This window comes from Hemicordylus capensis, chromosome 15 (genome assembly GCF_027244095.1).
Source record: "Hemicordylus capensis ecotype Gifberg chromosome 15, rHemCap1.1.pri, whole genome shotgun sequence".
Taxonomy (NCBI): Eukaryota; Metazoa; Chordata; class Lepidosauria; order Squamata; family Cordylidae; genus Hemicordylus; species Hemicordylus capensis.
The window spans coordinates 12,542,520-12,564,660 of record NC_069671.1 but is presented as its reverse complement, the minus strand read 5'-3'; the positions used below and the strand labels follow the sequence as shown (position 1 = coordinate 12,564,660).

Here is a 22,141-nt window from a genome sequence, read left to right as displayed (position 1 = left end):
GGAAAAATCTACTTGCTATTCCTATGTCTTGTATTTTAAAGCCGTTTCATTCTCTGCCAGATTTCTCAAAAATTGAAACAATCCCCATACTGCACCACCAAAACCAGTATGTTTGGATGGTGCCATTATATTGAACGTTGCCTTCTTTATGTGTTGAGAAAGCCCAAGAAAAATCTACTTTCTGCTTCTGCCCCTTACACATTTTAAGTCATTTCTTTTTCTGCCAGATTTCTGAAAAATGCCAGAATTCTCCATAGCTGACCATTAAAATCAATATGTTGGGAGGGTTCCATCATGATGAATATTCTCTCCTTCCCTGGTGCTTATCAGTTTAGTGTGCAAAGCCTGTTATTTTTCTTTTCTTGGGTAAAGGTAAAGTTGTGCCGTCGAGTCGGTGTCGACTCCTGGCGCCCACAGAGCCCTGTGGCTGTCTTTGGTAGAATACAGGAGGGGTTGACCATTGCCTCCTCCCGCCGCGCAGTGTGAGATGATGCCTTTCAGCTGCCCGATATAGGTGTTTCCCATAGTCCCATAGTTCCCCATAGTCTGGGAAACACACCAGTGGGGATTTGAACCAGCAACCTCTTGCTTCCTAGGCAAGTTACTTCCCCGCTGCTCCATTGGTTCCTGAAATAAGGAAGATCTGCAACATCTGAATTTTGCACAACTCCTTAGGAAGCTGCTTAGGAGGCAACAAGTTTTAGATGATGAACTGATACTGTTCACAAAACTGAACCTGTTTCGTATCCTCAACCTCTTTTGTATCTTCATTTTACAGAAGAGATAGAGTCCCTTCCTCTTGCTAATACTCCAGAAGTATTTGGCCTTCATCCTAATGCTGAAATTGGATACTACACCCAGGCAGCTCGAGATATGTGGTCACATCTTCTGGAGCTGCAGCCTCAAACGGGTATGGCTCTCAGGCATTTTACACCAGGCCCTTAATTTGGATGTGTATCTTGAGAACAAGACTTTAGCTGTTGTGAGCCTCAGCAGAGCTGCTGCTATCTTTGTTGAAGGCAGAACCTGATTGCTGAGATGTAGAACTCCTTGTTGAAAGAGCTATTTGCAAGATCACCCAACCCATGTTAGTGGGCACTTTTCACACATGTATTGGTGTGTGCCCAAGAGCATTTCCTCATTTCCAAAAAAGTCACACCTAAGTAAGAGACACTTTATACTTGTTGATCTGTCATGGCTTTTACCTTGGGCATTTTGTAGGAACTGGACAAAATTACTTTTTAAATTATAACTCTCTACCCTCCCCCAGAATTCTGGGATTTTAATTAGATATTTTTCATCACCCTCCCCAAACTAGTTTGTATATATTCTTGAGAAAAGTATGATCTTTAAGTTGGTTTTAAACCTGTACACATTTGTAAATGCAGTTATAGCCATAATGTAAGACTGTGAGATCAGTTCCATAAGCATGCATTATAAGAATGGGAAAATTCTCATTTTAACCAACTTGATTATATGAACACAAACACTATGAAAGCAATGTTATGGGATGATTTGCATTAACTTATCTTGGCCAAATGAGTGAAGTGGATTAAGTCATCTTGCAAATGTGTCTTTAGTGATGTTTAGGGAGTGAGTTCTCTGAGCGGAACTGAACTGAACCAGAGTTTGGGTATTAATATAAAAAAACCTGCCCATACATTTGTAGCTGTACTGTGTTGACTTTCCCCCCTGGGGCACAGATATAGGCAGCTTTAATCTTTCTCAACTGATTATATTTTAGGGGAAACCGGTTCTGGGATAAGTCGAGACGAATATATTGGCCAGGTTGCTAAAGACATTGAGAACAAGTTGCCCGTTGTCTTCGATCTTGATCAGATAAGAAAGATCTTGGGCATTGAAATTTCACCAACCACAGTGGTGTTACTCCAAGAATTGGAACGCTTTAACAAGCTCATAATTCGTATGACCAAGTCACTGGCTGAGTTACAAAGAGTAAGCAAATTCATTTTGAAGAGGGAATCACGCTGGCTACTGTTTGTACTACTTGGACAGGGAACTGTAACAAGCCTTCTCTGACACTTCTCTCACCAGGCATTGGCTGGGGAGGTTGGAATGAGTAATGAACTGGATGAGGTGGCTCGAGCACTCTTCAATGGGCAGATCCCAAACATCTGGAGAAAGCTGGCCCCTGACACCCTGAAAACCCTGGGGAACTGGATGATTTATTTTAGGAATCGGTTTCTTCAGTACACGTCATGGGTAAGGTTCTGCTCTTCCTTTTGGGGGCCAACTCTATTGTCCGTAAGAACAAAGGCCACCAGAGTCCAGTCCAGAATGAGTACATTCAAGCCCAACATACCAGAGGCGTAACTAGGGAAAACGGCGCCTGGGGCAAGCATTGAAATGCCCCCCCCGCGCCCCCAACATACTACATTATACTTAGGTTTTTCCTCACAAGCGCTCGCCGCCGCCGCCAAGCCAGGCCACTGACTGGCCGCCAGGTGCCAGCAAAGCAATGGGGGGGGGGCGCGGGCGGCGTGGAAGGGACCGCTCGTGGGGGAGGGGGCGCCGACGTGCTCCCTTGACTGCTGCAGCACTGCTGCACTGAGCAGGAAACATTTGTATTAACAAAAAAATTTAAAAAATTTAAAAAAAATTTTTTGTCATGGCGGCGCCCCCCATGTGACCAAAAAAGATGGCGCCCGGGGCACGTGCCCCCCCTATAGTTACGCCTCTGCAACATACCTAACTCTGGGGCTGGACTGTGACAAGTGGATTTTGACCTGACAATAGCTCTATTCAGCTGTTATGCACCAGTGGTACTCTCACTTACAGCTGCAAAAGTGTGGGGTGGGGGAGGGTCCCGGGAGGGTCCCACCCTGTGCTGTCACTCACCCCACCCAGCCAGTCCATTCATGCTTATGGCCTTGATTGTCTGAAGGGAAAAATGCCGTAAGCGTGATGGCTGATGCTTTTGTGAGCTGCAACCTTGAGCGATCCAGGATATAAAGTTCATGGAAGCACCGACCATCATGCTTCCAGTTTCCCCCTTCAGACCATCGCCGTAGGCATGAATGGACCAGCTGGAGTGGATGAGTGGCAGAGCAGGGTGGGACCTTCCCCGCTTTTTGCAGTTGTAAGCACAAGTGCCGCTGGCACTCATAACTTCTGCATAGGGGTGGTGTTTCCTCTGAATGGCTTTTCCTGTTCAGATTGAAGAGGGTGAACCAAGTGTCATGTGGCTGTCAGGACTGCACATCCCCGAGTCATACCTCACTGCACTTGTTCAAGCAACCTGCAGGAAGAACGGCTGGCCTCTGGACCGCTCCACCTTGTACACCCAAGTGACCAAATACCGGAATGCCGAGGAAGTCACCGAGCGCCCAGGACAAGGTAGGACTTTCCAAACAGAGTGGCCCTTGGGAAAACTTTTGACTTGCCCTTCAGACAAGGCACGTTTGAACCTTGAGTGTGCTGCTTTTGAAGGGCTGGGTAATTTGTTCAAAGGAACATATTAAGGGCAGGCTCTGCTTCATTGCTTCCCACTACAGAAATACATCTAGGGCTTTATTAAGTAACCCATTTGAGGGCCCAAAGCATATTCCAAAGAGAATAGTTTTTCCAGTGGGCTCCCTAACCATGTGATTGTTGCCTTCTTGGTCTCCATAGGCTGTTTTGTTTCTGGCCTCTACCTGGAAGGAGCAGACTGGGATTTGGAAAATAGCTGCCTCATCAAAAGCAAGCCTAAAGTGCTGGTGGTTGACTTGCCCATTCTGAAGATAATCCCCATCGAGGCTCATCGTCTCAAGTTACAGGTATGACCTGCCCTAAGCAGGTTGTAAGTCTTTGTTGAACTGTGGCCATGAACTGATGCAGGGATTATTCCCTCCCACTTCATGACCCAAGTCTTGCAGATGCTGCTTGTCACGGCCATGCCACATAGTGGAGACAGTGATGGCGGGGTGGGGGTAGCATTTTCCAACCTGTCTCCTCTGTACTGGGAAATTTTGGGTGATATTCTTTGACCATCATATGGCCTCCATTAGCCTGCTGCCTACCTTTGACCATCCTCAAATGCAGTGGAACACAACTGGGAAAGATTTCAGTGTGTTCACGAAGAGCTTTCTCAGCTTACTGTTGTATTGATACCACTTCGTTTTCCCTTTACTGTGCATATAACAGTGCTCAGTGCACCATATGCATTTAGAATTTCCTGAGCTCTGCTCTATACGTCAAAGAACTAACCCTTCAACATGATGTGATGATTTCACCTTCACCCTCCAGAACAGTCGCATCTGTTTCAAGTGGCTATAATTTTAGGAACCTGGCAGGTACACAGCCATCCTTTCACCCAGTTGTTTGCTTCCTTGCAGAATACCTTCCGGACCCCGGTGTACACAACATCCATGCGAAGGAATGCTATGGGCGTTGGCCTAGTTTTTGAAGCTGATCTTTTTACCACAAGGCATATTTCTCATTGGGTGCTACAAGGTGTTTGCCTCACACTGAATGCTGATTAGTGGACACATATAAGCGCACTGCAGTTTTGCTACACGTTCCATTCATGGGGCCTGCTGCAGAAAAGCTGAAGTAAGCCCCACCCTGCCTGATCCTGCCACTGGAATCTTCTTGCTTTCAGCTGATGAAGACAATGACAGTGCAGTGATTTTAAACTGGCATTCCTTAGATTTTTACAAATACATGTTGTGATTTGTTAGAAAATAAACTTTTTTTTTTTTTGTAAAGTGAATTGAGCCAGCAGGTGTAAAGAGCTTGAATTCTTTGAACACTCACTGTCAACTTTGAGGAGGGCTGGTTGCTTTTACTCTTCCAGTAAACCATACAAAAACCACCATGCGCTTGGTTTGATTATTGTAAGAAAGGCTAGAAGCATTTTAATTTCACAATACACTCTTCCCAGCATCTTAGAAAGGATGCTTGCCATCCTCTCTGGACGTATGAATAGAAATAGATACTTGTAGATAACTAGTGTTGTTTAATGTCATTCAGGCGGACCTCGGTATTCATGGAGGTTCCATTCCAAGCTTGTCGCCGCAAATAATGAAACTGTGAATAATGAGGCATTGTGTCTATGGGAAAATGATCCAGAAAAATCGGGAAAGGAGCAGAAATAAGAATGGAGCACAGCCCTGTGCCGTGGCACCTCAGCCCTTACGCTCTCCCACTCTCTAGCTCCTCCAGTAATGCACACAGTGCTGTAATCATGAAGCTTCCTTACCCCACAGTTGACGTTCAGCACTTAGCAGCACAAACCCCAGGCCTGACTGGTCGGCAAGCTGGCCAGAGGGGCATCACAGGCTTGGAGCCACTTCAAGTGAGTTCCTTCACATGGGAGTTCCTTCACTCACACACACACACACTCACCTCCACCCCCAACCTTCAAGGTCAAAGTGTCAAGTTCAAGTTCAAGATTGCAGTTGTATAAAACAACCTACATTGAATCTGGTGCTTATTTCTAAACCACAAATACTGAAAGAGCAGTTAACAAGGTCCACCTGTACATTTCAAATGGTGGTCTCTTAAATGTATCATAAACTTCTTTTAATATTCTTCGAGGACTGCAGTGTTTACTTGGAAAAATTCCAAGAGGGAAGGCGCATCACACAAGACAGGCCAATCTGTTAAACCCTGCCACCCTTCCAACACAGCTGGAAAATGGAGTTTGCAGAAGTTTACAGGGCTTTTAAGTGCTGGCATTTAAGAATGCATTTGCAGGGCTACTGCTGCTTCAAGCATGCCCAGGTGCATGCCCAATTTTCTGTGAAAGTAAAGGCCTCAGTATGCTGAACAGAGGCACTTGCAGGCTTGCCATGGCACAGAATGGCCTTTTCCTCTTATTTCTGTCAGTGCATAGTATTGAAACTGAGGAGGTGCTTCTGGCAAAAGGGCCTTTTGACCTGGCCGGTTCCTCATGGAGGCGGCCAGCCTCTGCATCAAAGCACTAGCCAGATGTAGTGCAGCTGTGCATGCTCTGTTCATTTCTACTATGAAAGAATAGCCTCTCTACGTTAGCAAGGTTTTAAGATGAAAGCACATTTTTGGAAATGTATATTCTGCTGGCAGATGAAATTGCATGCCACCTTTGAGTTTGTCTGGCCAAAAGGCTGGTTTAATGCTGATGGGTGAATAGCATTGGACACAGACACCAATGCTGTGCTAGTGGCATTTTTTTTATCAGTGACTCAATGGAACAGCATTTGGGTTCTGTTTTTTGCCTTGATGACTACACCAAAGAAAGTAGCAGGCAGCAGCCATCCTAATTAGTCAAGCCAAGTTAATATGACTAACTTGAATCCCATTAATTTCAGTCTTTGTGAAAAGTCAAGAGTTTAAAGCACTTTCCAGGCTTTTAACCATATTAGATTATGAAGTGTGAACATTCAAGCTGTTTTCATATGATGAACTTGAATGCAATTGTTTTACACCCTTCAACGAGGGATCAAAGTTCTAGACTGAAAGGCTTCCCTACAGCAAAAGTAAATCACAATTTGGCTTAAAAATGAGCCTCTTGCACTCTCTCTGTACCCCAGCTACCTCTGCTTCTGAAAGGCCACAACTTGGGGTGAAGGAATCACCCCCAAGAGAAGCAGATCCCTCTCCCTCAAGATGACTGTTGTGTAGTCTTGCACCTAGAGGAAGACCACCAGCCTGGGCTGAAGGAGTAGAATGTATCCCCCAAATCATGCCCAGCTCTACATTCTGTCTCAAGCTGAAGCCCACTTGGACCCCTGTCGAGTTTGCTGCTTCCAGCCTGCTAGCTTTCCACGCTCCTGCTGTGGGAGACAATGCCACGTACTGAACAAAGGACACAAAACAAGCTTGGCCAGGGTTAACAAAATAGAGTTTGTTGGGATTTTAGTAGTTCTAGATAAAAACTGAACAGAAAATATGAACACTGTGATCAAGACCACGTGATGGAGGTGGGGAGGGCTCTCTCAGCTGGTCCATCTTCTTCCCATGCAGGCATCTGCATTGTGGTTGGCGGTGCTGCCCCTCCTCCAGAGGAGGGTCTGTCATGAGTGTGCAGGGGGGTGTAGGGATACAGAGAGGGGAGGAGTCTGAACCATTAACAGCCAATACACAGTGCTGCAGGGTGGTCATTAGGAGGCTATTGGATTCCATCGTTACTATTGGTTAATAATGCAGGCTGCTGCCTGGGCACTTGCCCACAAGTGCGCTTAGGATACATGAAGGAGCGTAGGAAGCAAGCAGTCAGGCAGACACCTGAGGTTGGCCACAGCGTTTCATTAAGTAGATGTTCTGCAATATGAACACAGTCATATTGGGGTTCTGTGGAAGGGGGATATTCTAGTGGTGGAAAACAATTTGGCATGCATGGGGGGGCATTCGGGGGAGGAGAAAACAAATTTACTGCAGATGCGATTAACCCTAATTTGTGATCACAGTGCATAGGAGAAAGAGAGAGCGTCTGTGTCCCCTCCCAACAGTTTGCTTACACAGTTCTGTCTGTCCCCGAATGCTTCCGCGCCACCTTGCTCCCGTTCACCTGATCCACCGCCAGCGTCTCGACCTGCGGCTGAGCTTGGGGCGGGGTGACATGGTGGATCCGGTGCGCCACCCCCACGTGAGCCTTGTGCTGCTTCTCTCCCCGGGCTGGGCTGGGCGGCTCTGCCGAGGAGCGCTCCGAAGGGATGGGCGGAATGACTAAAGGCCTCTCTTTGATCAGGTGGACCTCGGCAGTTTCCCGAGCCAGCAGAAAGGGCGTGGGGTCCGGCATAGCGTCGAGAGGCTCCCGCAGCAGCAGCTTGCGGCTATCCGCCCCTAGTCTGTAGGCCTCGTCAAATTCAGGGTTGAGTGGGGTGGACAGGCTCTTCTTCATCCGACGCCGCGGAGTCTCTGGGAGCTTGTCTTTGGGTGGGGCGGGCTTGTAACTGGACAACACGGGGCTGCCAGAGGGGGAACTGTCGGAAGTCCCGCTGGAACTCATCAGCTTTTTCTTCGTGGCATGCAGCTGGGAGGTGAGGTACGCAATGGTGCTGGCCCGCTGCTCCAGTTCACTCGACAGCATGTTGAGCTTATGGCTTTTCATCTTGAGCTCTTCCAAGTACTTCTTTTCCCGCTCCTTAATGGTGTTCTCCAGCACCATGATCATTGCATTCTTTTGCTCCAGTTCCTTCAACAGCTCGTTGTTTTCAGCCTCTTTCACTTTCAGCTGGGCTTCGAGCTCTTCACACTTCCTCTTGAGTTCTTCACTCCGTGAGTTCCCACTTTCTGAAAGGGAAGGCAGAGAGGAAGGCACTCAGCAAAAGGACCCTTCTCTGTAAAGGAGCTCTAATGTAGGAATCTGAACCATTCTTGGGGGAACAAAAACCACCTCCTTGGCTCACTTCTGTCAACCTGGAACAGAAATCGCCCAAGCTAAAGTGATGGCTAAAGGGTCCTCTATGTCCCCTAATTCTAGTCTGTCTGCAAGCATCAGAATCCAGTAGCCTTTAGCAGAAGAATCTAAGAGAGGACTCTAGGGGCGCCAGGCAATTAAGGTTTCTTAGCATGCGGGGGGGGGTGGCGGTGGCAGGGCATGAAACACCAGAAGAAAGCACCCACAAATCTGCCCATAAACAAACAGAGCCTTATAAACCTCCCCAAAGTCTTGAGTTACAATCCCACCAGGACCGGTAAAAGGAAGAGTGGGCCACAAGCCCCTGTGCTACCTCAGGCCAGCGTTAAAGTGAAACAGAGAAAGGGGCTGGGAGAGGGAGATGTAGTTCTCATAGGTGCAAGGCTATAGGGCATGTGCGGAGCAGTGCAGTGTGCGAAGGGATGGAACATGAGACAGGTAATGAAGCAGCAGCACAGGAAGTTGCCGGATATACCCAGTGAGGTTTCTAGGATGGGGAGAGTCCTGAAAGGTAAAGTACAGAGGGGAGGGAGCCACCTTGAAAAACGAAAGGAACGCCGTAGTTTGACAAGTTAAATTCAGGGACTAGTTGCCTGGGCACTCTTCACAACTCTGCACATTTCTCTATTTTGGAAAGGGCCCATCTACATGTCCATGCCCCATCTACAATGGGAACACAGAATGGGGGAAAGGAACACACTGAGACCAATCTGCAAATACTTGAACTTGAATACTATCCAATATTCCAGAGTTTTTCCCCAAAAGGAATCAACAAAAGTGGGGCCCTTTCCCATCACTGTGACTTTCACATCGTGCCAGCTGGGAAGTGCATTAGCACCCTCTTAACTTTCAGTGGCGCTGCTGGTTTCTGCCTGCCCTAGACACGAGCAGGCACCGCCAACCACCACATTCTTTCCATGTCTGGTTTCCCTGGGGCAACCTGCACATTTGTTCTCCTCGATGTTAGAAGACTCACTGTCAGGAAACTCGGAGAACTCCTGGCCTAGAGGTCCCTTCTGTGCTTCTTTGCCCAGCGTATTGGGCAGCACGGCACAGCACTCTGAGGTCACCAATTAGAGGGTGCCAGATGTTCCATTCTGCTTTGCTAAAGCCCACCCCATCTGTCGAGGTTCCCTCACCTGTCAGGTCTGAGCTTTTGAGAGTCAACTCATAGGTCAGATCTGAAAAACAAAAGACCAGTTAGGAAACTACAGAAAACTTCTCTTTATGCAAATTCATAAGTACTGCATTGCCACAAAACATTGTCAAATGATGTTTTCCAAGCACCAGGACTCCATCAGCGGTCTCTTACCAGGCGAAAGCACTGACTGGCCCTAGAAGTGGGGCTATAAAGATTAAGTTCACCCAGCTGACACTGAGAAGCTTCCAAGAAGCCTTTTCTAGAGCTGCCCCTGGAATGTGCTCCCAAACAAAATTAGGGCCACCACTTCTCTCGATGTTTTCAAGAAAAATGTGAAAACATGTCTGTTTAATCAGGCCATAGTTTTAAGTTCCAAAGGTATTTTTATCTATATTTTAAACTGTTTTAATTGATTTAATGTTTTAATTGTTTGCGCTTTAAAATTGTAAATCGCCCAGAGAAGGGTGGTATAAAAGTGTGCTACATAAAATAAATAATGTGGGAGCTGGGTGTGCTCCTGATTTTCAATCATGTGATAGATAAACACAAAGCTGGAGGCAGGGGACTGATTACCAATTAAGCCCCACCTGGGCAGGATGACGAGCAGAACCCTCCTAGACTCTGAATGAGGTAGGTGGGAAAGTCTCCCTACCCTGTTGGAGCTTGACTGACGATCAAGCTCCTCGCCACCAACGCAATCAAAAATCGGGAGTGTGCCTGGCTCCTCGAATTAAGGTCAGAGGCTTCTGATCCTGTTGGAGATGTGAAATGTCCTAATATGTGGGAAGGGCTACCTCAAGTGTTTTATACCAGGCAAACAGTGGGGTGGCCAGCACCACCTCAGGTCCTGATTGTGGGCTTTGCACAGACATCTGGCTGTTGCTACTGGGGCATGAATGCTACGCTAGATGGAGTTTGGTCTCATCCTGCACAGCAATTCGTACAATCCTTCCTGCCCAAACCTAGCACCGGTTGCAGCTGTTCGTGCACAGTGCTTGAAGGTGTGGCTGCGACAGGCAGACAGTAAAAGCTGGCAAATCAACCAGATCAGGCAGACACTAAATGGACTGCCTGCCTGCTACTTCTCAGTAACGTCAGCATGCATTGCGGCCTTCAGTGCTTGGGTGGCTAAGGGGTGGTGGCAAGTTCTGGAATCAGCAGGTCCACACATGTTGCTTCCCCCAACAGGGGAAGCAGGGCAAAGGTGGGGGGGGAGCCTCCCCCAATGAAGCGGAGTGGAGTTGCCAAGGAGAGAAGGTGGCAGGTGCACACCTACTTACCTGTGCAGTGCTGCTGCAGCCGTCGGATTTCAGCATGCAGCCCTTTGAGCGTGTTGGCGTGCTCCCGCTGAAGGAAGAGCAGATTCTTCTGGGCGCTGTGCAGCTGGTTCTCCAGGTTTGATGCTGCCATTCTGACATCCAGAGGACCTGCTGCTGGAGAAAGGGAGGGGGAGAGAGAGCGGGAGGGGAGGCACACCACCATCAATTAGCTGGGGGCCAGATCTGGTGCTTGGCTCTTCTTGCCCTGAACAAGTCCAGGTGGCTTTTGGTTGGCCCTGCTCCAGCACTGCGAGACTGTAGAGAGGCTCATTCCCTTTGCTTAAATGTGACAGCATCCCCACTGACAAGACCTCGGAAGTGCCAGCTACAACCAAGCTGAAGATTTGGAAATGTTATTCCAGCTCGGTCTTTGTTGACAAATTCAGCGAGGGTTTGGACCAGAGAGGGAGGAAGAGGAGAGGATGCCACCAGGTGCTCCCTTGTTTGTAGTGGACACGTGGAAAGGATTAGTGCCAGACAGACTTCGGGGCACTAATCCCTTTAGGAGATCAAAGCGGAGTTCTGAGGAAATGCCAGCGTGTGTGTCTCCTCCTCAGCTCAGCTCCCTGAGCTACATTTAGATAGATACCATAATCTCCCACTGGTGGGAAAGCCCACTGGATAAGACAAGCTCTCAGAAAGCCACAGACATTTGCCTGGCCAGCAAAAGGAACAACCAAACAGCTCTGGAAAGCACAGGAGCTGGTACAGCAGCACCTGCCCCCAGGAACTCTTGCTCCAGGGTCAGTCTGCCTTCCCTTGCCTCTTTTTATGCAGGCAGACTGCCATGCTAAGCAGGAGTCCTGATTTCAGAAGTGTTCTGTGCCTCACCTGAGAAGGCCCTGGAAGTTCCCTAGCAGAACCAAAGCAAACCAAAGATCTCTGTGGGAGAAAGTTTTCAGGACTGCAGACTAACTCGCCATAAAACAGACTCAAAGGGCGGAAAAGCAAAGACATCCAGAGAGCACGCCGGCCCTCCCCACAAAGAGGCGACTGACCTGGAGGCAGCAGGGCTGGATTAGTTGTGTGGCCAACTGGGTCATCCCTTAGTGAACCGGGCACTTGAGGGCAGGTGGTCAGGTTTCCCCTGAGCTGAAGTCACAGATGCAAGCCCAGGCCCTGAGAGCAGCCCTGGCTTCAAACACAGGGATGGGAAGTGGAAGACCCACGTCTTCAGGTTCCTTTGCCGAGAAGGACCCCTCACGTGGCAAGGCTGTCTTCCAGTCTCTTTGTAAAATGGAAGATAAGAGCAGAGCAGCTACAGGGCGGTTGCCGAGATAAAGACTGGAAGACACTTTGGAAACTGAAGCAGCATGATCTAGAGGTGCCAAGAGGTTTTATGGTTTCTTTCTCAGACTGGCTAAAAAAATGGGGAGGCTGCTTGGTATCGATGAGGTGGTGACACAAGGCCGGCTGCTTCCCGTCCAGCATGTTACTGGCACTGGTGTCTACCATCAGCCTAACCTACTTCACAGGGTTGTTGTGAGGAGAAACTTAAGTATGTAGTACACTGCTCTGGGCTCCTTGGAGGAAGAGCGGGATATAAAATGTAATAAATAAATGAATACCATCAGACTGGACGGGGGCCTGCTATCTCTCTGGCCACTACCCATCTGCAGAGGTTAATATGCTTGAAAATGTCAAGCTAGCCTCTTGCAAAGCTGTGCTGAGAAAAATGGCCAGACCTCTGAGTCAAGGAACCGATTCCCATGTCTTCAGTACAGGAAGGAGGTGTATCCAATAGCCCCAAACAACCACAGTGAAGTTTTTATCCTTGGGCAAAATTCAAGGACAACCATGGGCCAAACATCATGAAATAAGGAATGCAACTTACTGCTTCCCATATAGACTACTTCCAGTATCCATCACTACAGCAAAACCTATGTTAATTGGAAATGGCTTCTGCAACTGGAAAATAAAAAAGGCAAACGGTATGGAGTTCTGTCAGCATGAACACAGACTCACAAGGGCTGTGAAAGAGTGTGGTCTTAATTCAAGGATGTTCAGTCCAAAAGGGAATGGCCTCCCAGTTCATTCACAAATTACTGCTGTGTAGAGACCTGCATGTACAGCGAAGCTATGGTAGCTGGAGACTCACTGCAGGCTAGGAGTGCTCAAAGAGAGGCAAGTGACAACAGCCATGACAAAGCCAGCTTCCTGGAATTCCCAACTACAACAGCCAAAGACAATGACAGAGACAAAGGAAAGCAGAGCACCCAATGACAAAGACACCCATTTCTCAATACCAAATGAAATCATTCACATTATGTCAGAAATGGTACTTGAGTGCCAAGAAGCAAAGAAGTTAATGTTCTAGAGAAGCCTGGACTATTCACTTGACTTTTCCGATTGTTATCAGTCACTTTTTACAACATCCAACTCAATGCACCTTTTGAGTGACAAATTTTTCAACTGCACAGATGTGGAACAGCATGTTTTGTGTCTGGTTGCACTCTGAACAAACCTTTGCTTCTTCTCGGGCTCAGAGCTGACCAGCAAACAGCCAGTTGTGAGCACTAGATGCTGCTAAGCAGAAAACTAAAGCTATCGAGGAGCACGCAGAGTCTCTTGAATACCAAGGCAAAATGCATACAGACTTTACTGTTTCCTTTTTAAAGAAAGAAGCAGTGCAATCATAATATCAAATGTGGCGGCACATTTAGGCCCAAAGGGCTCTTTTAGAACAAACTGTTCTGATCCGTCATGGCCTCGAGGTCTCATCCTTTGCTAGTGCCATCAATATTTCCCAGCTACATTATCTCTCCCTCGAATGAGCCAGCCTTGTCTGCAAAGCTAAAAGCTTTACTGCATCATCTGATTCCTTAAGTGCTTACCAAATTCCCACTGAGTGGGTGACATAGCGGGGAAATGGTGCCCCTTTCTTAGACATGCAATTGCCTTTAGAGTCCTTTGCACTTTAAAGACAGAGATGGAGAGACATCAACAATTGCGGGGGAGATTTTATGCAATTATTAATTTTAAATTTGTCTCTTCAGTGCAACACAGATTGCCCCACCCATTAACCCAACAGCACTTCCAGTATATGCCAGCATCCACAAAGCATTCTGTGCTCCTGTAAACATTTTGCCAATGAATCTTGTTCGGTTTACAGTCTGTAAGCAGCTTCCCTTTACGTCTTAGGTCTTTGGCTGATGCCACCTGGGGTAGGCAGTATTAAAATCTGAATTTATTTCCTAGAGCAGAAGACATGGAGAATGCAGCCAATTAAAGTTTACAGCCCCTTACCAAGGAATCATACCTGGGGTCAGGGAGGGAAAGAACCAACTCAGAGCAGCAGCAGGCAATCTTGGGTGTTTATTTTAATTAAAATATTTATATGCCTTCTCTCACTTTATATAAGATAAAACTATCCTCCCCAGCAATTTGTAGTCACACCATTACATTTTTGCCTGACCAGTCAGAACTTGTTTCCACTCAATTTTTGGACAACCCCCCCCCCGCCCCATCTCATCCCCTAAAAGCCTGCATCAAAGAATCACAGGATCTGCCAGTGGCTTACTAAGCAAAATAGCAAATCCAATTTAGGGGAAGTCATCAATCAAGAATTCCTTTGGGAGAGGCTCCAGAATGCCCTGCCAATCTCCAGACCAGCTTCTGCCACTAGTTAGCTCCATGGCCATCCCACTCCGCACTAAGCACACAAGTGAAGACATTTTATAGGGCAGACACACCACTTCAGCACCCTAGGTCACAAAACTGATGCCTTAACAGCAGAAACATTTCTCTTCCCCAGACAGACTATAAACAAGAAACGATACGACCACCTGTACAGGTATAGCTCTATTGAGGTCCACAGGATTATAAATCTAAATAATAAACTGACCAGTATATCTGTGTCTCCTAAATGTAGGATGCTTATGACTGAAACACACACACACACACACACACACACACACACACACACACACACACACACACTATTCTGTCCAATGTCCCCCTTTCATAGCAAGCGCCCATCAAATCAATGCTTAGCTCCTTGGTGCTTTAAGTCATCCAGGACCAGAAGCAGCTAAGAAACTTTAAAAGGAGGGAAAGAGGCATTTTTAAAAAGGGAACTGGTTTAGCAGTCTTCCATCTTGTCAAGGTGGAAGCCGACCTTGAACTCCAGTCTGCACCATGAAACCCACTTTTCATGCTCTTCTCTCTCCTGCTCCCTCTCCCTACGTGGTGCAACCCACCTCAAGACCACCTAGTTGGGGTTCACCCCCTGCCCAATAACTTACACTGACACAAATGCACATCACTAGCCACCTCCCCACAAATCTTTACCAGTTCCTAGTCATGGGTGCCACTTTGTGTCTCCTTTGTCAGTTACACTGAAAGAGGAGGAGAAGAGAAAGAAACACAAATGCCCCACAGAGCCGGTCTTGACGAATCTCCGGCACTACGGAGCCATGGCACCTAGTCTAGGATATTCAGAGGCACAGTTATTTAATAAAATATTTATTTGCCCGAGGCAGCCCACTTTCTGTTCTGCTACTTGTAAAGGGGATAAAACGCAGCCCATTTACCCTCTCCACCCACAATGTCCATCGGCAAGTCTGGTGATTCTGTTAAATGACAATTGTCTGGCTCCTGAATTTTTGAGTTGGCTGCTGGATCCAAAGAAAATTTGTCAAGGCCTGCCACAAAACAACCAAGTTCCTTTCGAGTCCAAGGTATCCATGAGAAAAATCTGGGTGTGTCTGTTACAGATCAGGTAGAAATAAGGGCAGATGCTGTTGCTACAGGTTTCCCTTCAACCACAAACTCCAAATGTTCCTGGCATCCTAGTTGTGGATATGCTGAAATACAGGGAGAGGAGAACAAGCACACAGAACACATTTGTGCCACTAACTTATGGCATTCTGCTGATAATTCAGTCTAACACAAGATGCTTTATTAAAAAAATATAGAGGTTTATTTGAATTAAAAACAGAGCAGGGCTTGAAGAGCGTGAGAGCCAGCGTGGTGTAGTGGTTAGAGTGCCGGACTAGGACCGGGGAGACCCGAGTTCAAATCCCCATTCAGCCATGATACTAGTTGGGTGACTCTGGGCCAGTCACTTCTCTCTCAGCCTAGCCTAATTCACAGGGTTGTTGTGAGGAGAAACTTAAGTATGTAGTACACTGCTCTGGGCTCCTTGGAGGAAGAGCGGGATATAAAATGTAAAATAATAAATAAAAAATAATACTCCAGACACCTCGTCATCTTGAGTGAACAGATAGCCTCTAAAAAGATAAAACCTGCACTGTTAAGCTCCTGCTCTGGTCAGAAGGCTATAAACACTTCTGAAAGGGATTGTTCTCCCTTTCTGAATCATATTGCTTGTTTTATGAAGCATGCAGTGTTCCCCGCTCACCCCTGGTTCCCAGACAGACTATTCTAGTCTCCCTTCAGCTGACCTCTTAATATCGCTGCAGGGCTATTTTTAGTTCCAATGACAAGCCACTGATAGAGCAGCAAGGAAGAACAATTAAGGAGGAGACTGTCTCAGTGGCAACAGTCAAGAAGATGCGCTGAGGAAATGAGCGGAGGTGAGGGACACAGTATGCTTGCACGCCAGAGCACTTTCTGGAAATCTGACATGTAACATGACATTAGGAGGAGGAAGAAAATCAGTGACAGGAACAGAGCTCACTCTTGGACGCTAACACTGCAAAAGCCATCGATACGAGGGAGAACCAACGTTCCTAACCCCGAGAGAACATAAACATCTTAATCTGATTTAGCACTGCACAATTTGGGCAGTCCAGTCCACTCTCAGGCTGTGGCTGGCATTCTGGCTCACAGTGTGTCCTTAAGACTATGCATCTCTGCATACAAGCACAGCGTCTTACAGAAAGCTCACTGCTGTGACCGAATCCTGGCCTGAGCTTGCAACAAAATGAGGTGGTAGAATACAAGATAGCAGAGTGGACTACCGTTTCAGACTACAGGTGGGCAAGATCATTTCTGAATGCTCCCTTATGTAAAAAAATTTAAAAGCCTCCTTGTGAGTAGAAAACTACCACATAATGGGGAAAGATTCTAACACAGCCCTCTTCCTCATGGGCTGTTTTTCTACTTGCAGAAAGGGTTTCAAAAACAAAACAGAGAAGCACTGAGAAATGTGACCCTCCTCACCCTGGGCAGTCCACTCTGGCACCTCAGATTCTACAACATGTCCAGGTCAGACCATCACCAAAAAGAACAGGGACCATGCCAGAGAAGGGAGGAAGGGGAAGAGGCTGAAAGGCCACTGACCAAGGAACGGGCTGAAGACCACAAGACACTCTGTGTACCAGTCTCCACACCTTCCCCACCCTTCTCTTCCCACCAGGCTCCCCCAGAACATTCTGTATGCTATGCAGGATGAGGCAGTGGGATTTCAAACTGCATAACTTCAGATGGCAGGTGGGGTGTGTGTCTTATTTTTGAAAGCTCCCTTACATTTAACCCCCTGCATACAAACTGTTCTGAGTGTAAAACATTCTTCAATGGCACTAGAAATAAACATGCCATTTGGGGAGAAAAGTCCCTGCATCTAGTGAACTAGCAGATCAGGAAGAAAAGCTTTGCATAGCACTCCTAGGCGCTTTCCTGACTATGAGATTTGCACCAGTTAAAGTGTTACAAAGTGCAACGGTATGAGACAGTGACTTGAAACCGCGAGTACAGCGTTTCTCAGTGCATTTTTCAATTCATCATGACAGGGTTTGGGCCATTCATATTGCTCACCACTGCAGCGGGTTTTCCGGGTGTGTCCATATTCCACCGGAATCGCATTCACTGCCCGCCCTCCACCTTCTCCTCCATTTTGGGCCAATGGGGGTCACGGAGGGGGCAGGAAACTGCGGACGCGACAAACTTTTAAAAAAAAATTCTCGGTAAAGGTAAAGATCAAGTGTGCCATCAAGTCAATGTCGACTCCTGGTGCCCATAGAGCCCTGTGGTTGTCTTTGGTAGAATACAGGAGGGGTTTACCATTGTCATCTCCCACACAGTGTGAGATGATGCCTTTCAACATGGCAAATGCGGTTCAATGTTGGCAAGTGTAAAGTGATGCACACTGGGACGAAGAACCACAACTTCAAGTATATGCTGATGGGATCTGAGCTGTCAGTGACTGACCAGGAGAGGGATCTTGGGGTTGTGGTGGACAGCTCGTTGAAAGTGTCGACTCAATGTGTAACAGTTATTAAAAAAAAAAGGCCAATTCCATGCTAGGAATCATTAGGAAGGGGATTGAAAATAAAACTGCTAATATTATAATGCCATTATACAAAACTATGGTGCGGCCACATCTGGAGTACTGCGTACAATTCTGGTCACCACATCTAAAAAAGGACATTGTAGAACTGGAAAAGGTGCAGAAGAGGGCAACCAAGATGATCAAGGGCCTAGAGCACCTTTCTTATGAGGCTAGGCTACAACACCTGGGGCTATTTAGTTTAGAAAAAAGACGACTGCAGGGAGACATGATAGAGGTCTATAAAATCATGCATTGTGTGGAGAAAGTGGACAGAGAGAAATTCTTCTCCCTCTCCCATAACACTAGAACCAGGGGTCATTCCCATGAAATTGATTGCCAGGAAATCTAGGACCAGCAAACAGAAGTACTTTTCACACAACGCATAATCAACTTGTGGAATTCTCTGCCACGAGATGTGGTGACAGCCAACAACCTAGATGGCTTTAAGAGGGGTTTGGATAACTTCATGGAGGAGAGGTCTATTGATGGCTACTAGTCGGAGGGCTATAGGTCACCTCCAACCTCGGGGGTGGGGTGCCTCTGGGTACCAGTTGCAGGGGAGTAACAGCAGGAGAGAGGGCATGCCCTCCTGCCTGTGGCTTCCAGCAGCATCTGGTGGGCCACTGTGTGAAACGGGATGCTGGACTAGATGGGCCTTGGGCCTGATCCAGCAGGGCTGTTCTTATGTTCTTATTTAACAGATCTTTGATCTGCTGAATAAGCCAGCCAATCCACAGCACACACACACAAAAGAAGAAACATGAATGTGTCCGAAAAACAAGTCTGTTGAAAAACAAAAGCCAATGTGATTGAAATCAAAAGCCAAAAGCAGATTAAAACTGAGTTGCAACTTTGTGCAAAGACCTGGATGGATTTTTATTTATTTTTAATTCATTTCACGGAAAGATTATTTCATGAACAGGACGTTGATTTGTAAAAATCAACAAATTTGCACTGCGATTTGAACCATCTACATTCTACGCCATACCACTCTGACACGCATAAACGACGGGGCAAGCCTCCTACAACGGAAAAGTACAGCTATTTTCCTGCAACGCATATACCACGTTATAGGGCTACAACGCATCAATAAAATCCGAAATAAGGCATGGGAAATATGAATGACACCCTGCTGACCGCGCAGCGACCGCGATGTTGAAATGGGCAATATGGAAGGGCACTTAGCGGACACATTGTGAAACTGTTGCAGCATGGAATCTGGAAAACGCCTTGGTGTTTTAGTTTACTACAGTTCTTGTTTCTTATGCTAACATGGCAAAGTATTAAAAAATGACAGCAGCAGCAGCCTCAAGTGGGGCCATCCAGAATTCTACTACCATTCTGCATAATGTGTGGAACAGCTTTTACGTATGTAGTTAGGAGGAACATCTGTGCCCATCAAGGGATATTGCTAGGGGCTTCTTTAAAAAAAAAAAAAAAGGCCCTCCAAGCCTGTGGTTTAGCCTCTTTTTTTCAAATACTGATGATGATTTTTTTTTAAGAATGCTTTGGATTGAAATAACTCATCTTTCCTTAAATGTGGTATGCCATCAATTATATAGATTTTTTTAAAAGGCAGGATCTTTTAGACTAATATTTTAATGCATGAGCTTTTGGGGATTATAACCCACTTCTTCAGGAGCAGGGTGAAAGCAAGGATGTACCTGTACTACCTGCCTGTAACTGACCATCTTTGCTTTCCCTGACACCTGAGGGTTATAACCCACAAACGCTCATGCACCAAAATATTACTCAGTCTAAAAGGTGCTGCTTCATTCCTCCCCCCACCCCAATTTCCCCTAGTCATTGTAAATGGAATTATATCCTGAGCAGCTGAATACTGGCCCAGAAAGTTAAATGCTGCTACATCTATAGGCACTGATGTAATTAAGAGCTGGGTCATCAGAACTGCACCAGAAAGGAGTCTTGCAGTCTGGATCCATCCACCCAAACACTTCTGAGCATTTCTTCTCAGATGGCTTTTGCCTACAGAGATGCGGCAAAACTGCCCCACCCTTATGCTTGCAAGCAGCCCCGAGTGCTTGAATTTTTGCATCTATTTTTAGCCCTCTTCCTCTCCAGTGCAAGTTACTGTGAGTGAGTGCTCTGCGGGCTAAAAAAACACATACACACCATTAGCCATTTTCAGAGAGGGAAGAATGGATATTTTTCAAACCAGAGCCACCAAACATTGGCAAGGGCAGAAGGCATGATCCATTGTGCTCTTGCACAACTCCCATTCGAGTCTCCACAGGAAACCTTCCTAGCAGATTGTACCAACAATCCTTTGGGGAAACAACAGTAGAGCGCAAGACCGTATTTCTCAAAAACCACCTCCCTGGAAGTGGTGATGAAGGCAGAGGCTGTGCGAATACAGACACAGCATTGTACTTCATGAAAACGCAATTATTTTAGTGGCAACCAACCAACCAACCAACCAGCCTCCATTGGCTGCCACCTCAAGCACTGAAATGGTTCCAAAGAGACATGGTTACAATCAAGGGCTGGTTAGCCAGGCCTGCAGGCAGAAAACAGGCCAAGAGAGTCGGCATGACATTGTCTTTGGTGGCAAGCCTATTCTTCCTGCTTTCATCACAAATCACAGGTATCACAGTGCTTCAAGACCCATTTGTCCAACTGGACAAAATGTCGCTGGGAACTGGAGCCGAGTGCATACTCTGAGGCCCCTTCATACTACCTTCAACTCTCTTCAAAGTTCTTTTCTGTCGCTAGCTGGAGTCTTGCTCCACCCGCTGCACAAACCAACTCTGGGTGTGGTGTGTGATGACTACACAAAGCAGCACATGCTGTGTATACAAGGAAGGAATTCACTGCCCCTCTTGCCGCACTTCGCAAGCACTCCTCCTTAGCGTCTCGGAAGCAGACAGATATATGCTGCTGCTAACGTGGCATGGCAGCCTGCCACCTGCTTAAAAGCATAGTGCAGACAAGACCCTAGCAAATGCCACATGCCGCTACAGGGCAAAAATGGACAAAAACCCTGCAAGGGCTACACCACCATGTTTAGTGGTTCTCCTGCTGAGGTGGGCAGCTTGTTCAACAGCAGAAGCTCATCACTGCAATGATAAGGACAATGATAATAACACTTAAAAATAATCAACATTTTAAAAATCAGATTCAGATTCTCTTAAAAAGAATCAAAATCAAAAGCGTGTGTCCTTAGATTACTAAGAAGAAGAGTGTGCCATACCGGGCCACATGCTAACCACATTCCCGTTCATCAACAGAAAGTTGTGTTTGTATTTTAACAACAGCAACCATGTTGCATTAGACATAAAGGGTACAAAAGGCAGACAGTGAAGAGGCTCTCTGGCAGTTTCTTTGCGACATCACTGTCTGTATGGGTGAATCCACAAGTTTCAGTAGACAGCTACAAAGGGGAGGGGGGAAATCTCTCTCCGACTAACAAAGGGCAACCTGTCTTGCTCAGCCCCACCCATGACTCTGGACAGCATCATCCAGTGCCACTGTTTCCAGCCATGGAGCAGAAGGGCCTGGAGAAAGAAGACAATTGAAAAAGCACCCCCGCCTTCCGGGATCTAGCCCTGAGAAGGTGCATATGCCAGGGAGACACAGCCAGGGTGTCACCGCAATGGGATGCTCCTCAACTGTGCACTGCAGCAAGTAGCGGGGAGAGGAGCCTGCAGACGGAGCAATATGTCAAAGTGTCGCTTCAAATCATTTCAAAACTCTCGATCTCTTAAGAATTCAAGTGAGAGATAAGGAGATCAAGACGGCACTGCAATGGTCTCTGTATAACAGTGGCAAACTCTGATCTAGTCAATAAAATAACATCAGTGTACTAACACAAGCCATTAGAGTCCCTCATCTTACACTTCCTGTGCCACATGTCTCATTCCAACACACACACAAATGCTGTTTGCTGGTCAGTGATGGAAATATTGCTCACTGCAAGCAAGCACCTTCCTGAAAGACAGATTTTACAATATTACAAAAACAGAAATTAATCATCACAGCAAGGCTGATTTGCTTAATGTGGTTTTCTTACTGGTTTAATGGGCTTGTTCAATAACTTTCAGTCCTCTCAATCATCTACCAAAAGCAATGACAGACCACATATG

General features: G+C 46.7%; 2 protein-coding genes across 8 annotated transcripts in view; one reads left to right on the top strand and one right to left on the bottom strand.

Moving 5' to 3' along the window:
• DNAH10 (dynein axonemal heavy chain 10) overlaps positions 1-4,816 on the top strand; it is an 87,363-nt gene extending 82,547 nt beyond the window's left edge. Inside the window, exons 74-79 of the mRNA XM_053280219.1 lie at positions 779-910; positions 1,745-1,956; positions 2,056-2,223; positions 3,177-3,357; positions 3,634-3,779; positions 4,338-4,816. Coding sequence (XP_053136194.1) covers positions 779-910; positions 1,745-1,956; positions 2,056-2,223; positions 3,177-3,357; positions 3,634-3,779; positions 4,338-4,484 — 986 coding nt within the window. The 3' untranslated portion in view covers positions 4,485-4,816. The remainder of the gene's footprint in view (positions 1-778; positions 911-1,744; positions 1,957-2,055; positions 2,224-3,176; positions 3,358-3,633; positions 3,780-4,337) is intronic.
• A 1,993-nt stretch (positions 4,817-6,809) lies between these two features.
• Positions 6,810-22,141, bottom strand: part of CCDC92 (coiled-coil domain containing 92) — a 33,185-nt gene continuing 17,853 nt past the window's right edge. For 4 of the 7 annotated variants that reach the window (XM_053280222.1, XM_053280223.1, XM_053280229.1 and 1 more), the window contains 3 exons: positions 10,766-10,918; positions 9,484-9,525; positions 6,810-8,217 (listed from right to left, as the gene is read on the bottom strand). In XM_053280222.1, coding sequence (XP_053136197.1) covers positions 7,439-8,217; positions 9,484-9,525; positions 10,766-10,918 — 974 coding nt within the window. In that variant the 3' untranslated portion in view covers positions 6,810-7,438. The remainder of the gene's footprint in view (positions 8,218-9,483; positions 9,526-10,765; positions 10,919-22,141) is intronic. The other 3 variants (XM_053280224.1, XM_053280228.1, XM_053280225.1) reach the window with 1 other exon arrangement.